Raw genomic sequence first — 16,251 nt, 5'->3', positions numbered from 1 at the left:
TGCACTAATTATGTCTCTTTAATTCCTTGATACTTCTTTTTAGATATTGTGTGTGAATTTATTGTACAATGTGTATCGTTAGTGTTAGTTACTAGTAACATACTTATACGTATAGTAGGTTTCAAAGTTGTATCTAAGGTGGTTAGTAAGTTTTATATGTGAGACAAGGACATCAACCCGAAGTTGTGGTGTGTAACTAACAGTTTGTTATGTAACATGTAGAAGTAGAAGAGTGAGTTCAGTTCATGTATATAACCTCAGTGAACAGAGTAACTGGTGCAAGCTAAGGCAACTTTATGCATTTGTATGATGGATTTGTCATGAATTCTTGTGGTTTTGTATGTTGATGGTGATTAGTAACGGTAAGAACATCTGCTTCAGTGCACATGATACAAGGTGCATTATGGTGCAGCTCTGTATCTTCATCTTGTAGCATTGTTAGTGTTGTGCATGTGTTGATAAATTTTCCAAGAGGCACTAAAAATGTTTTGTAATGCGTGGTCAATGCTAGTGTACAGAATTATTTACAATGGTTAGCAGCAGGTCACTTGATTGGTAAACATGTAAATAATAAAAATTGATACAAGGTTTTCAGAGTAAGCTGATGATAAGGTGTGTGCAAAATAGGATTTGATGGTCGGTGCTAACTTTATATGCTTGATCTGTGTTGAATTAAAACTTCTAAATTGAAGCTTTATAATGCTGTGTGTGACATACCAGATTTATTCCAAAAGCTACCTTACATAGAAGTATTTAAGGATACTTCTGTTAAGATGATTATTATACTTCCTGGCCGAATACTAATAGTAATCTTTGGTGTCGTAAATTCACTTACGAATTGTAAATTGGTACAATTCTTCTGGTTACTTTTTCAGTTCATCCTATTTCAGAGATGAGAGAACAAATTTTAGGCAGCTCACTGTTATATAGCTTTGGGAATACAGACTGAAGTAGAAAATGTAACATATGGTGTTAATGGAGTAATATGAATGCCACAATAATGCTGCAGATTAGTACCTGCCTCAAATTTAATAACTGAATGTAGAACTGGCATATTGCTTATATGGTATGACAGATATTAACAGGTATGCTTTTAAGGCACTGATAAGGACTGGAAAAACACTTCTACTTGGGAATTGTCAAAACTCGGGTCCCTTCAGCTGGTTCCATTATATAGAACACTGGCTCCCCCTCGTACTTCTTCTTCATGTTTGCAATTACATTCTCTGCTGTTTTCTTTGGAGCCTGTGAAGAATCAAATAAAAATATAAAACCTAATATAAGAAAGGATAAAAGTTCATCAATATCATCAGAAAACAAATGTTTGTTCTTTGGTTCCACATCTTTCAAATTGTCATAGCCATGTTAAAATGTATATTTTGTCATGCATGTAAAAAATACTCTGATAACTGGAACTCGGTCTACATTTATTAAGTTTGCAATTACTTAAAATATAATTTCATAATAAGAGTTTTAATTTTACTTGCTGAGGTCTCACTCTAAGAGAATGGCACGGATTAAGGGTGTTTGAGAACAGGGTACTTGGTAGAATATCTGGATCGAAGAAATAGGGAGGAACAGGATCCTGGAAATAGTGTGTCATAAACAGTCAGTGGAATGGGGGTGCTACATCGTCGCCCATTACGATACTTACCAGAGTGACCGTGCAACCTCCAAAGCCACCACCAGTCATGCGGGAACCCAGCACACCATCAACTTCCAAGGCAGCAGCCACCAGTTCATCCAACTCCTTACAAGATACTTCATAGTCTGTCCTATTCAGAGTAAACATTTTTTAATTTTATGGTTGTCATTTCGGTATTATTCTAGTTAAACAGATTTAAGATTCTCTTACATTTATCATTTTGAATGTAAGAATTACGGTTTTAATACCACATACTTAATGTATTGGAAAAGTAGTGCTAACACGATCAAAGTGTTACAAGTACGTAACTTTTGTACTGGTGTGTGATTTTCATCTCCTTCATGGCATTAGTTCATCACCACCATCCTAGTAAACACCGTCGTCATCATCATCATCATCATTACCGCCAGTACCACGGCCATGATCATGATTATTATGTTGTTAAAAATATTTCCATCCTAGTTTTTGGTACTTATTAAAATTATTATATAGTTCTTAGTAAACTTGGATATAACAAATCTCCTTTAGAATTTTACCTTCTTTCGCAAATAATTTGAATCACTGATAACTGTTCATATTTTGCTACATCCCAGGCATTGATTAAGGAAGCCATGGATATGTGTGTTAATGAGACATTTCACAGAATATACTACAATATGAATTTAGAAAAAAATTGTAGAAATCATATATTTCAAATCTGTCTCTTCTAATATTAAATGAAAAGCATAAAACAGAATATTATCTGTTACCTAATTTACCTAAACATAAATGTAATAAGCCAAATTCAGTACTAACTTCAATGATTCATGGCTGGCAACCATGAGTTCACCAAACTTTTGTAGGTCACCAGCTTTGAGCGCTTCTACTGCTTGTTCTGTTCGCTTATTCTCAGTAACTACGTGCTTTGCACGCTTGTAGAGTAATGGATCTTTTTCTCTGAGACCTGCAAAGGAGTTAAGTGCTATTCTGTAATGATAAATAAATCATGGACTTTTAAGTTCACTAACATGCCACTAATAAATTCTGATTTCTCCAAGATAAACAAATTTTTAATCCTTTAAATAATTTATAAATGGATTATGATAACAAAGAAATACCAGCAGAAAACACAATACATATAATATTTCTCAATCAGAAATTGATATAGATCAGACATTATACGAATAGATTGGTATAGGAAATTAAACGTTGCCTCAAACTAGAGAATTGAGGGATGTTATAATGGATCTTAGAGAAATAGATTGCATAGGTGTGAAATAGAATGAGCTATCTCAAATTTATAGTCCAGTGGTGGGTAGGCTTTTACAAACATGATGAACCTTTGGGTTCTCTAAGAACTGATAATATCTTGCTGACACAAAGAATTATCAACTAGTAAACGAAGTCGGTAAACCGGGGAGTGTTACAGAGCAGGGGAGAGTGGAGGATAATTTGAGGCAGTTGCACGTTAATTTCTCAGTCAGTGTTAAGCTACCCATGGCTGAATGTCACAAACGGTGTCACATCTCAGAAGCCAGACATTATAAAATATTAAAATGTTACCGTCAATTTCATTTTCATTGGCATCACGCAGACTAGATTTCCCCAAAGCTTTGGCAGCTGCCTGGCACTGTGCCCTTCGTTCAGCATACGCACTGCTTGCCAAACTGCGCTTTACATTTGAGTTGGTAATAATGACAGCAATTTCTGGATCAGTAATTGGTATTGCTGTTTCTTGCATTGACCTGAAAGTTAAGGCTGACCACATAACTGTTCAAACACACTGGTTAACATTATAGTACTTTTAAAGTGGACTTTCTCTCTTGTTGCTATACTGGGTATCTTCTCTCACGAAACAGATGTTAATAAAATTGCGAAAATATCTAATGTTAATACATTTTAGCTTAAGTTCCTAATGTTCACTAATTCTGGATGTGTTGGCAATGCGTTTTGTCCACTTTACAGCATTTTCAAAGTAAGACATAATTCCGCATAGTGATTCTGTAATTATAACCACATATGAATGAAGAGAGAGCAGATTACAAGCAGTAGAGATAAAGTTTCCATGAAGTATTGCCAAGTCAGAAACCAGGATATTAGTTAAAACCAGAAAGCAGAAATGCCAATATGATGACATAAGGATACATTGGTATGTGGAAGCACAGAAAGTTAAGATTCTGCATAAATGACTACTGCAGCGACCCAGGTCTAAGTGGAGATGCCAAATGATGGAAGAAAATAAAGAGTAGGGAAAATGGACAGAAGCAGAAGAGAGAAACATGAGGGAGGACAGAGAAGAATGAATAAGATCTTTTTTTGTGAATAGGTGAAAACATCAATGGACGATGATGTGTTTAACCTTACCTGCAATCAATAAGCAAGGCAGTGCCAGCTTGTCCCATCACAGAAATGAACTGGTCCATGATACCACAAGGCATTTTAGCAAATTCATGTTCTGCTTTCTGACAGAGGAGAGCCTTGTCTTTTCTCCTAGAAACAGAGAAAAGAAAAAAGGTATGTTTAAAATTACTTTTCCACGTAATCATCGTACTATGAAGTCACATGGCAGGCATGGGGCGAAAACTCCATGTATTCTCAGTAGATATGCAGACAGATATGAATTACAACATCTAATGTCAAGAACTGAATACAGATTGTTAACCTTTTTCTGTGCTATTTAATTTCTTTGCATCCTGACACTATCAGATGTGTTGAGTTAAACATATTTTATACACTTCATTCTAGTATAGTTAGTGTGACATGGAAAATTTTATTTTTCTTACAGTCTATTAATTGTTTCTAGAAACTCAAATAATTACCCTTTCAACAACGGAAAGTTATTGTTAAAGTTCTCTCTGTTGAAACCACTACTTACAGTGTGTCAGTTTCTCCTGTCAGAGCTTCCAGGAAAGTGTAGAGAGATACTTCAAGTGATGCACTGCTTGATAAACCTCCACCGATTGGGACGCTAGTCACAATAACTGCGTTGAATCCAACAACTGTACCTAGGGGTTAAGAATATAGTTGCAAAGGTTCAGTACCATATTTAGAAGAGTGTGCAACTGAATTCTGAGTTTGAGGATTCCAGTCCACATTCAAACTAACCTTTGAAATACTGCACAATTCCTTTAACATAGTTGGCCCATTTTGGAGTACCTGGTGCAAGTGATCCCGTGGTTGGTACTGAAAACTCAACTTTAACAGGTTTGTCAGCATCTTTTGCTTCAGTCACAACCACACATTTGTCTGCATCATTCTTCTTCCCAACAATCACTGTGAGTAATGGGAGGGCCTGGTGTTTACAAGACATCTCAATTGGTTACACAGAAAATTGGTTTAAAGTGACTGGAGTAAATGAACCTATTATCTGTGTTATAGATTTTAACCCTCCTTTTAGATGCCTTGCAATAGATACTATGCTCTAATTGAAGGGTAAAATAAATGGATGCAGGGATCTAGGAAATGAAGGCAATTCACATTCTCATTGATATTTGTGATATCCTACAAACTTTAAAGTGTGTTGAGCTTATGTGTGCTGATGAAACCATTTGCTTATTGTTTTATAGGAATATATCGCTTCCATTTTCATGAACATCTTGATACAATGGTCTCTGGCCTTCCAGTTTGGGAGTATTGGTGGTCTGCCAATGTAAAAACTATATCATTCATAAATCTGAAGAGGAATAACTACTAAAATGGAAGAGGTCATTTGTGGCATACCTTTAAGCTAAAAATAATAATGTGAGCCTCTTACCAAATTGTGCCCAAGGTAACTGCCCCATTTGACATTAAGTATTCCACTAACATGCATTTTATGGTCTCATTAATATTGTTTTCTGGATTTTAATGTACATGGAAAGTAACATAAATTAATTAAAATGCTGGGAGAATGCTGAACAATAAATCTTAAGATAACACCAAAGGAAAAGTAAGCTAATCAAAACTATTTCAAATCATCAGTCCAAGGGGGGGGGGGGGGGATAGGAGGGAAAATTTAAAGCTTCTGATTGGTAGAACACAATTTTTTATAATAAATGTAATATCGATTATATATTTATAATTAAGTCAATTATAAGTTGACTTACCATTGAAAAAACAAATCCGTCATTGTAATCTGTATGGTCTCCTATTAAATTTACTCTTCCAGGAGCACATGCTGCAACTTCTGGTACCTGTCCTTTAAATTCCTTCATGAAAATGTTCACAGCTGCTTTGATCAAGTCATGTTCTGAGCCAAATTTGCATGCCATAATGCTTTATATGTACATGCAATTTACTGAATACGTAGAATATTATTACCCAAATGAAAATGCAATGTTAAGACAAAGGATTTTAAATGATACCAGTTCTGTAAACACGGTTGCCGTATGAAATGTATTATTAAAGAGATTGACTTAGGAATGTACTGTGTGAAAAATGATAGCATTATCTTTATTTGTGGAAGATATATAAGGAACATCAGCATAACAGGGGTGTCCAGAAAAGAAACTCGTTCAGAAAATAGTTGACGTGGAAAATATTGGCAACATCGATTTTTTTGTCGTTTGCAACATGGCCAAGAGAAAGCCAGGCAACTGTATAATGTTGATACTGTGTAGTGATAAGTGGTTATGCTTTAGTGAATGAAAATATTCGCTTTGCGATTATTCGTAAAAATTATTGTTATGCGCATTCATAAGCAACAAACACAATAAGATATTTTAAAACTAAGTATTATGAAACATGTCAGTGTCCGATCCGTTGTTGAGGGAACTGAAAGGTAGCTGCTGTATATTAGCTCATTTTCCGGAACTTTAGTTTCTAAGAGTTATTTGCATGACCGGTTATTCCTGAGAAAATAATAAATAATTGTAAGTGCTAATAAACGGTTGACGTGCAGGCACAGATTAAGAATGTTTTATATCTGGGTGTGAGTTTAGGGTTTATATGATTGTCAGTAGGGTTTATATAACATGAAAATGTAGGGTTATGTATAGTATTGTAAAATCACATCATACACAAAACTCGCCTCTCTTTTATTGAAACTCTTTAGTGAATAAATTTTGAACAGTTCTGAGAATTTAAATGGATGATTTTTGTTTGTCATTAGTTTTGCAACAGTATTTAAGCTTATGAAATCATAATAAATGTGTGGGTTGTTCGTTATATCGTCTTTATTGTGGTTATGAAAGGTTAACAGTTAATTGAAAATACTTTTAAAATAGACATTACTTGCAAATTAGTCTCCACAATATTCACAAGTATCTGCTGCTAGTGACCATATAAATTTTGATAAACCACTTAGTATTTTGTATCATTTGGACATAGTGATAATGATTTAGGATGATGGCTTGATGATTGAGTTCATTTTATGTCTGCTGCAACAAATGTTGAACTGGATTTTGGATATCATCATATATGAGAATATAGTACATAATGTTATCTTACAGAATGCAGAAATTAAATTAAAATAGTAGGTTATTCTTTGTTTTGAGTGATTAATATTTTTATGTTATGTCAATTCAGCATTTTAATATTGATTCACATTTGTTACTTTGAAGGTTGTGTTCTGAAGTTGGTGCAGACAACAGGTAGCAGCGAAATTGTTGATGACAATGAAGAATTACAGCATTTGTGCGAAATTTTGGAAAGAGTGTTTCAGAAAGGACTGTTACGGAACACTAGCTTGGGATTTTCAAAAATATCAGAAAGCTGGTATTGGTTAGAACAGTTGGCCAGCCAACACAATGGGTAAAACTGAATATGCAATATTACTTGTTTATTATGTCTTCTAGTCTCATTGCCTTTGACATAAAACTTATTAAAAATGAGAAACAATTAAATACTGATAATATGCAGAGGATCTTCAATGATGAAAGAAGGCTGAATTTTTTCTTACTGTCTTTGAAAGGGCAGTTTTCAGTTATTTACAACATTTTTCCTCCCATATCATTCACAATTTACTGATTGCATTTCGTGCTAAGTAGCCTAATCTAGCAGCTAGAAAATTTAGACTAAATGCAGTGGAGAAACTTGTCCTTTATTCAGTGGATCGTTAAGAAATATGGATTGTGTTGTCTCTTCAGATTTACAAATATTTTTGCTTTATGCATTACATGGTAGCCTAGTAATAAAACAATAGTGGACGTAGATCTGTCCATGCAGCAAACAAGGAATGGTTGTTGTTTTCCCACAATCAGACCAAAGTTAAAGGAACTGAGAAAACTAGTGATGCATATGAATTTTATATATAAGATTCAGAGAATACAGGTGATTTGAAATATTTAAAACAATTTATTAATATTGTTGTAGTGTTGCATTTAACTATGTATCATCAGTCAGTGCAGTGAAAGCATCACAGAAAGTGGCGACTCCTACGGGAATGCTACGCCTCCTCATACGAACCTGTCTTGTCAACAGGTGCCTCCATGTTCCAGTAGAGATTCTGGTAAGTTTGGCCAATTGACCGAGATTAGCTATGTCTAATCAACACAGCTGAGTGGATACCTCTCTACTTTTGAATGAGGATAGAAACAGATCCAGTTTCTAACACACTGTGTCTATGAAAATATCATCATTTATCAGACTCTGTTTTCCAGTAGTATGAATTAGTGAAAAAGCATGATTTAAAGAATGTAATTGTGTGTAAATATTTTCAAATCATGGTTAATAAAAACAATCAGTTTTATTCACAGTCCAACAGCACATGTTAACTTAGGTGATGTTAGGACACAAATATAAGGAAAGAAAAATTACATTTTGTAAAATGTTTATATTAGAAGCAAAATCATACAAAGAACTCAAATCATATAGAAGAAGAAGAACAAATTGGATACTGTGTGTGTATTTCAATACTTATCAAAGCCGACAAGAACTGGGAAATTGTATCGTAACATTCTTATTTCAGAAAATCTCTATTCAGAAAAATAAAATAAGTACACTGAAGTAGTGAGGTTTTACTGCATTTAAGAATTCTAGAATTTATGTGTGACACAGGTAGGATGGAATCATTTTATACAAGACAACCATGAGTTTTAGGGTTGTGAAGGATAAGTTTTCTTTTCATTGAAACCCATGACTGACCTGCCTTTATTGGTCCTCTGATTCAAATATAAGAACTGATTAATTTTTATGAAACTTGGTTTGATTGTTATGCCAATGGGGACCTCTATAGTTTGCTATGTTTTTACATTTTATCATCAGCATAACCTAGTTGGAAGCTAAATGACCCGGTGTGATGAGAGCAGCAGTAGTGCCTTGCTTGTTAGTCACTCCTGCAATATTTTTACCAGTTTTTAGTATTGTTCTATTTCATGGGTTTCACAATAGGTTATGTTTCTGCCAGGTAAGGAAGAGACAACCAAGGAACTTGTATGATGAAACTATCTCAATCCTGGGAGATGAAATATTAGGGGAGATCTTCTTATCTGTGCTTCTACAATGCAGCCGTCTGCAGTTTAAGCTTCATCTATACAATGCTTCCTTCCTTGATGAAACATGGTTTTTACCACATTATCTGAAGCTTGAATTTGTTCCTTGTAAAGTGCTTGGAATCTGTGCATGGTATGTATGTATAAGTATTTTAGTATGAGTATGTTCAAGTTTTGAATTAGATATATTTGTAGCGTATTCATAATTTCCCCTATCCTGCTGAATATATTTTATTCATTCAGAATACCTATCAGATCTTATGCATTGAATTTAAGGACATGTTATTATGTTTTTTTAATTTCCCTTAAAATTATTTATACCTTTTTACAGAGACATTCTTTTTGGTTTTCAAGTAATGCTAGAAAGAATGATTAATTTACTGTCTGTTTTAATTGAGAATGGACAGGAACCTATTCTAACAATTACCAGATGATATGTCACACTTTCAACTAAAATACCTGTTTTAAATAATTCAATGATTCAGGATCCTCCTTGAAAAGTTCTAGTCCTGTCGATTGAGAATTTCCCAGCTGATATGGAATTCGGTTATTTGTCACCATCTTAACAAAGGCTCATCCTGTGACTTGAATTCAGTCCACACTCTCATATCGTGTTTCTGTGAGATTACTTTTATTATTATTCTCCCAGCAATGCCTAAGTCGCCTTTGAGATTTATGAAATATAATTTCATGTGCTTTTCGTGTTCGCTGTTTGTAGTGAAGAGAAAAACGTATGGAGCTCCTTGTGTTATTTTCTCTATCCTCCTATTATGTCATTTTTTTAAAATTAGGTGAATGGTGATAATATACATGTGAGAAATTAATTCTATGTGCTACTTCTCATAGATTTTCTGTGCTTAGTTATTGTCATTTTGTTTCAGTTTTGTCAGTGGAAAGGCTGTGATTGTAGGGATCAAGAGTGACAGTGTTGCAGCTGAGGATGTAAGTGTTAATGATTTTCAAGTAGTTCTTTCCATTGTGTTTGAAAGCAATGTAATGAAATGTTGATATATATATATATATGAAGTGCCATGATAACCAAATTGATGGCTTTTCTGCTTTTTTGTTTTGATGCTCTCCTAAAGACAGTCTGTATAATGATCTATTCAGATACTAGGCTGTAAATCGTAGGTAATGCTGCAATAACAGATTTAGACGCAAAGTTTCATAATATTCAGTGAAGTCTTCATGGGCACTCAGTCACACCATGAAAGTTACATATAATACATTTCACAGTATGTTAATGAAGTGTAAATATTCTAATGGAAATTGTTCTGGTTTTGCAGGACAAGATTGAAGTCGGTGATGTTTTGGACGAACTCAATGGTAACCATATTACAACCAGCAAACGAGGAAAACTGTCATCGATCATGAGGAAAGCTTCAGGCCAGCCAATAATAATTAATGTAATTAAAGTATGTATCTTGCCTTCTTTAACACTATGATGAACCTTCAGGTTTCCTGAATCTAGGAATTTCTTTGACCACCCTAAGTATGAGGTGCTCAAAAAAGATCCTGTTCTGTTAAGTTAGTCATTATATGTTCCTTGATATTTTACTCTTGCTGTACTAATTTAATGAATATTGGGTTTTGATTACAGTATTTTGTATGTAGACACAATTGTAAGAATTTTTTTTACTTACATTCTGTTTTTATAAAGAAATTGTGTCTTTGTATCTGCCTCTACTAATGACCTTTGAACCAATTTATGAAACTTTATATGAACATCAAGCTACTAGTATTCATCCCATCTTTGTGCTTTTTCATTTCTTACTATCTGATATTGTCAACATGGCAGCTTTGTCGAATTAGGAGATGGGAATGAGACTCATGCCATGGGATGCAGCTCTGTAATTTTGTGCAGTCGTAGATCTTCAAAACATATTTTTTTCTTGAGGTTTACACACACACAAAACTTCAGACATTACAGCTGGCAAATTTAGTGTGGATGCAATATATATAAATGGAATTATGTAGTACTGAATTATTATTAATTATTAATTTATAGTTGCTGTTAGCTTCACTTTATAGAGGGAAGCATTTGAAGGAAAGTGGCGATCATAAGTTCTTCTCAGAACTTTGTAACTTTCAAGGGAAGACAGGTTTGTATCATAATATTTGTGTAAATAACTGATGGAGTTTCATGAAAGTTTGTGTGAGCATTATTGGAGGCCATTCTACTTTATGTACTTAAACTTCCTGCCATTGGTCTTATGAATATGGTGACTGTGCAAGTCTCGGAGGTTGTAGCGGCACCCGATCCATTTGTTGTAAGAATATGACTTTTTTGTGGTGATAATTTCATTGTGACATGTTCTTATAATCTTAGCAACGTGACTGCCATCAAAATGTGTGTTTAAATTTCCATTTGATGGCTGTAACTAATGAACCAACTATAAACCTAATTTGAATGACTTACGTTTGTCCTGGAATTCATCAGTTACTACAAATGATTTACAATCTTAGTTTTCCTTTTCAAGTGGGATAAGAAAGGAAAGCTAAATGTGGTTGTTACAGTAAAAATGGCATTTAACTCTCTTGTTTCTTACTTTCATTGTATTGGATATTTTTCAGGCTCATTTATCTGTGACAGGGGACTTTTTCCCACCTATAATATGTCTTTTAAGGCAAGCACATCTAGACCCAGATGAGCTACATTCACAGTACAATGATAGGCATAAGCAAGTGCCAAGAGAAGTAAGTGATAAATTGAAGAACGTACCTTCTGCAGCCAGGTGAGTTTATTTGCTAGTTCTTGGCATTGTAATTTCGGGGTTCAGACACATGGACAACTTTGCTAAAACATTGATCTGTAACAGTGTTATACCATTTTTTGTTGACTGTTATCCTAAACAAGTCAACTTTTATTTTCAGACCTGGTTTTGATGTGACATTCGTGGGTAGTGTTACTACGGGGAAACATGGTGATGTGAAGCAGATAGATAATGCAATGAGAATAATCCTGTTGAATGGAGGGTCACATCACCCATCATTGTTTGAGATTCAGGAGATTGGAATTAAAGTTACAGAAAATGCTACAGGGAAGGTATGCAACCCACATAAGAATCAGGGTAGTTTGGAGTTTACCAACCCAGTCAATTTGACACGCAGAAACGTGTGTAGGTCTTCTTGTAAAGTGTCCATTATTGTCCATTCATCGCCCTGATGACGGAGGCAGTATGACCTCTGAAACGTCGGTTAACATCGACCAGACTACAGCGCAACAACCCAGAAGACAGAAATCTTCATACTCCCTGCTGTGAAAACCTCAAATCATCCGTTATTGTTGTTTGATTTTAACCCAAATATGGATGTGTTGAAGTTTTGGCAAAACTCCTCAGTATCAAATGTCATTAAAATCCCCATTTCCAATTACATTTTACTGAATTTATTCCCCATTTACATCTACTGTAAAAAATTATGAACACGTCAATACAGGAAAACGTAGAGGTTGTTTGAGAGCTGAAAGGTAACGGAAATGTATACTTATGGAAATCATGCACAGAATTAGTCTGGTAATTTCTGCTATTCTGTATATACAGATGGAGCATTTAGAAGAATAGAAACTCATAAATATTTCCCAGAACTACTACTTTGAATACCAGTTTACAGCACTAAGATATGCAATATTAAATTTTGTATTTAAGTATATTTTGTTTTTTAATTATGATAATTAGGGCAAGAAACTTTTTATTTGAAAATCCAAGCAGGTAATATCATTGGACTGAATTCTGTGCTGGTTAGAAGTCAAAGCATACCTAGACTGGGCACATTTCTGAAATGAGGCCATAGGTATGTTCTTTTCCCACTCCTTCATTAATTTACAGTCTGGTCAAAGATAGACTCCATCACAGTCTGCATAACAAAGAAACAAAGGGTCAGGCTCAGTAACAGTCCTTAAGCAGAAACACTGGATTTCTGTCATTTGTAAAAGGAATATAAGAAGGGGACGAGGTAGGCTCTTGTGAACATGGTATTGAACCTTCTGGTTCCATAATTTCATGAGTGGCTGAGTTACTGTTGTCTTCTCAAGAAGGACTCAGCTCCATGGAACAACTGAGTAAGTGTATAAAAAGGGGGTTGGGTAATGGAATTAGTAATCAAGATTCAATATTTACAAATTATATGCTTTTCTTCAAATTGTGGTCTTTTGAGTTGTGGCATTGCGACACTTATGCCTTTACCGTGTAAGCAGCATTACCTTTGAAATGCTGGCAATTACCTGCAGTACTACATGGTATCACAGCCCAGAAGACCACAACTTTAATGTCCACAGCCATGAAAATCACAAATCTCATAACAATGCTCAATGTGTTCATACAGGTACTCTTGAAGCATTCATATATGGAGATCTCGTCTTGTGGGATGAGTGTTAGCATTCCAAACCATTTCTCATACATTGCAGGGTGAGTTTCACAACACATATCATTTTCCAGAAGAAATATTTGGAAATTCTTGAGAACAATTTTGTAAAACACGCTGTGTACTGAAATGGCTGTCTCATTTGTTTAGATCAGTGGTTTTTAAATTTTATCAGTCTGAGAACACTTGTCTTGAATAAATAGAATATGCAGCCCCACCCTCAAATAAAAAATCATACTTTTTCCCATACAGGTAAGTCATTGCCCTTCTGGACATATGTGACTTGGCCATGCCACTGCAGTTAAACTTATACGAGGTGTTTCATAAATAATTTCCTGTCTTGAAAGGAAGGTGGTGTAAATCTCATGTCTTGCCCATGAGTTTTGGCAGTAGTGTACTGTGTATGTTACATCCATCTGTTTCATGATTTAAGTAATCATATCTCTTATGTATTATACTTTATGGAGTTTCTATGTTTACGGTATTTTTACAAAAAGAAATGTTGATATGATTAACTGTATATATGCATGAATATACCTCTGGTATCCTGCAGAAAATGAATGATGGATTCATACATTGGAAGCACTGGTGTTACACTTCTTGAATATACACAACATACATAAATAAAGCTGTATGATACCTACCTTGTGAACACGAAGGTTGTTGAATATTGTTCTGCTGTGTCATTCTGAGAAGTAAATGTTTTTTGAGTCTGCTTTGGAATATATCACAGACAGACAGACAGACTGAGTATGTGTGTTCATCTGTGTGTGCTGGTTCGTGTTTCTCATGTTTCTCTAAATTGTATTCAGTAGTCTGTAAACCCCTGCTCGGAATAAACCTCAGTTCAATGAGTGTTGTGTTCCCACAGAATTATAATTGGTTGTAATTTTTGTTGGCTTACAGAGATACGAGCTGTAACATAGCAAAGGCATATACATGTTTTGCCTTTCAGTGCAGTGATGAGGAACATATCCGTACAATCCTACAGAGCATCGGTAAGCATGTCATCAGAAATTTTTTTCTCTCTTTTGGCAGAAATTGTAAGGTGGTAAGAAGTATACATGAAAACTGGAATATCTAAAGCTGTTTACTGATAGAGAAACTAACAGTGAATGAGGCGAAGTATGAATTGTGCCGGACATTATCCATCGTGTTTAATATGCATTGACTTTGTTGTTGATGTTAGTGATAGAAGTTGGAGTCAAATTGAAATTGAAAACATGGAATCATTGTTCTTATAATTCTTCTTATATTGTCCTATATTTACAACTCTTGCACTATTCCACAATCTCTGAAGGTTAATTTTTTTTTGTAGTTGACATAAACATGGAACTAAGCTGACTAACTTGTATAAATTATTCATAGTTGAGTTCTTGTGTTTTCACTCTTCTGATGGAAATATTTAAAAGAAATTTGGCTTCATAAGTTCTCCCCAGAACATGTTGACATAAATTATTTTAAACAATGCACACAACTGATTGTCGGTATTTTGATGTGTGCTAGAAAATAAGTTGTAGCCACTAATAAAATTGACTCAATCATTTTTCTCTCATGTTACAGGCCAAGGCTTTCAGAGAACCCACTTTGCAGTGTGACAAGATATCTAAGATAGCCCATGGTACAAGATTAAATTAAGTGAGAACTTATGAAGAGCATCTGCTGTTGATTTTTGATTTGAATAAAATACATTCAGATTGTTGTTTGTTTTTTTTAATAAGGGGAAGGTGTTTTCTTATGTGCTGTTTATTGCTCAGTGTTTTTCTTATGTACTGCAACCATTGATATCCTGAAATTATAAAACTGTCTTATTGAGGGTTGTTGTGTAGGTATACTATATTTCAGTACAGTTTTGGTTTAACACAGTAATTACGTTGTGAAAACAGTTTATTCTCTAGTATAAGTGCTGAAGTGCTTCTTCCTACAACTCATCTTTACAGTTCTTAATGCTCAGTTATGTCATCAATGGCATTATATGCAAAATCGGACCCCACATTAGGGATGTAGGTTGGAAAGGTGTGGGCTTGATTCATGTGGTTGAGTGTAGAGACCTGTGGTGGGCTCTTGTGAACACATAATGTACCTGTGGATTCCATTTGACAAGCTGAGTGTATTTTAGCTACTAAAAAACTCAGGCCCATGTAGTTCAAAGTTAATTATGTCCTGGCATTTTAAGATGGCTCTGTGAAAGATCAGGATCTTTGGCAGTAAGTAGGAGCCCAGCAGTTCTTTACACAGAATTTTTGATTGCATGCATTCTCCATATGTTTACTAGTTGTGAGTGATGTGTTTGGACTTTAAACTCATTGTATGTTGTTGAGATTTCACTTCAAATTTTAAAAGGACATACAAATGTCTGTAACTGTGGTGTTGCTGATGGTACATATCAGTTTGAACTCCATGTATCCTGAACTATGTAAATGTATGTTGCAACAGAACAGTTGTGAGAACTTCATATTTGTTTAATAAATTATAAGAATATTGACAAGTATGAGTGTTCTTTTGTGGAATTCAGCAGTTGTGTGTAATCATTTCTGGAATAATGTGGGTAGTGTATAGAAGTCATCAGCTACAAAGATGTATTCATTTTAGTAAAGTAAAGTAAAGTGTTGCGCTACACACCTATGTAGGCGCTTGGGAGTAGTGGAGGTATAGCTCCTCTTTCTTGACCTTGGCACCCGATGGGGGTGAGTGGTCAGCATCACACCCCGGCCACGCTTTACCCCTGGGAAAGGACCCCTGTACCCATTGGACAGGAGGCTGGGTGGGCCCTGTAGCTGGTCTGGTTGCAGAGGCTAGAGGAAAAATCCTCTGCTCCCATTGGGGATTGAACCCCAGTCGCCCAGCCTGCAGCTA

The 16,251-nt window shown here is 35.0% G+C and overlaps 2 protein-coding genes across 3 annotated transcripts; one reads left to right on the top strand and one right to left on the bottom strand.

Annotated features, from left to right (window-relative positions):
- Positions 1-686: 686 nt before the first annotated feature.
- On the bottom strand, positions 687-6,054 carry LOC110827326 (galactokinase). The gene is made up of 8 exons (XM_022058913.2): positions 5,710-6,054; positions 4,730-4,916; positions 4,500-4,629; positions 3,989-4,114; positions 3,188-3,369; positions 2,441-2,588; positions 1,655-1,775; positions 687-1,245 (listed from the first exon to the last, which is right to left on the bottom strand). The coding sequence occupies exons 1-8, from the start codon at positions 5,872-5,874 to the stop codon at positions 1,126-1,128; spliced, it is 1,179 nt and encodes a 392-aa protein (XP_021914605.2). The 5' UTR covers positions 5,875-6,054; the 3' UTR covers positions 687-1,125.
- A 7-nt stretch (positions 6,055-6,061) lies between these two features.
- LOC110827603 (uncharacterized) lies at positions 6,062-15,883 on the top strand. Of its 2 annotated transcripts, none has more exons than XM_087358940.1 (11): positions 6,062-6,383; positions 7,165-7,354; positions 7,916-8,051; positions 8,949-9,166; positions 9,915-9,975; positions 10,320-10,439; positions 11,608-11,768; positions 11,908-12,079; positions 13,357-13,439; positions 14,302-14,393; positions 14,959-15,883. In XM_087358940.1, exons 1-11 carry the CDS (start codon positions 6,347-6,349, stop codon positions 14,991-14,993), a joined length of 1,305 nt encoding a protein of 434 aa, XP_087215066.1. In that variant the 5' UTR covers positions 6,062-6,346; the 3' UTR covers positions 14,994-15,883. The 2 variants fall into 2 exon arrangements, with proteins under 2 accessions (XP_087215066.1, XP_021915109.2); XM_022059417.2 differs by having other exon boundaries at positions 6,076-6,383; positions 10,320-10,448.
- Positions 15,884-16,251: the final 368 nt, after the last annotated feature.

This window comes from Zootermopsis nevadensis, unplaced genomic scaffold (genome assembly GCF_977971745.1).
Source record: "Zootermopsis nevadensis isolate Lab colony 2312 unplaced genomic scaffold, Znev_1.0 Znev_ptg000003l, whole genome shotgun sequence".
NCBI lineage: Eukaryota > Metazoa > Arthropoda > Insecta > Blattodea > Termopsidae > Zootermopsis > Zootermopsis nevadensis.
The sequence above is the reverse complement of the archived record's forward strand: the minus strand, read 5'-3'. Positions and strand labels throughout refer to the sequence as shown.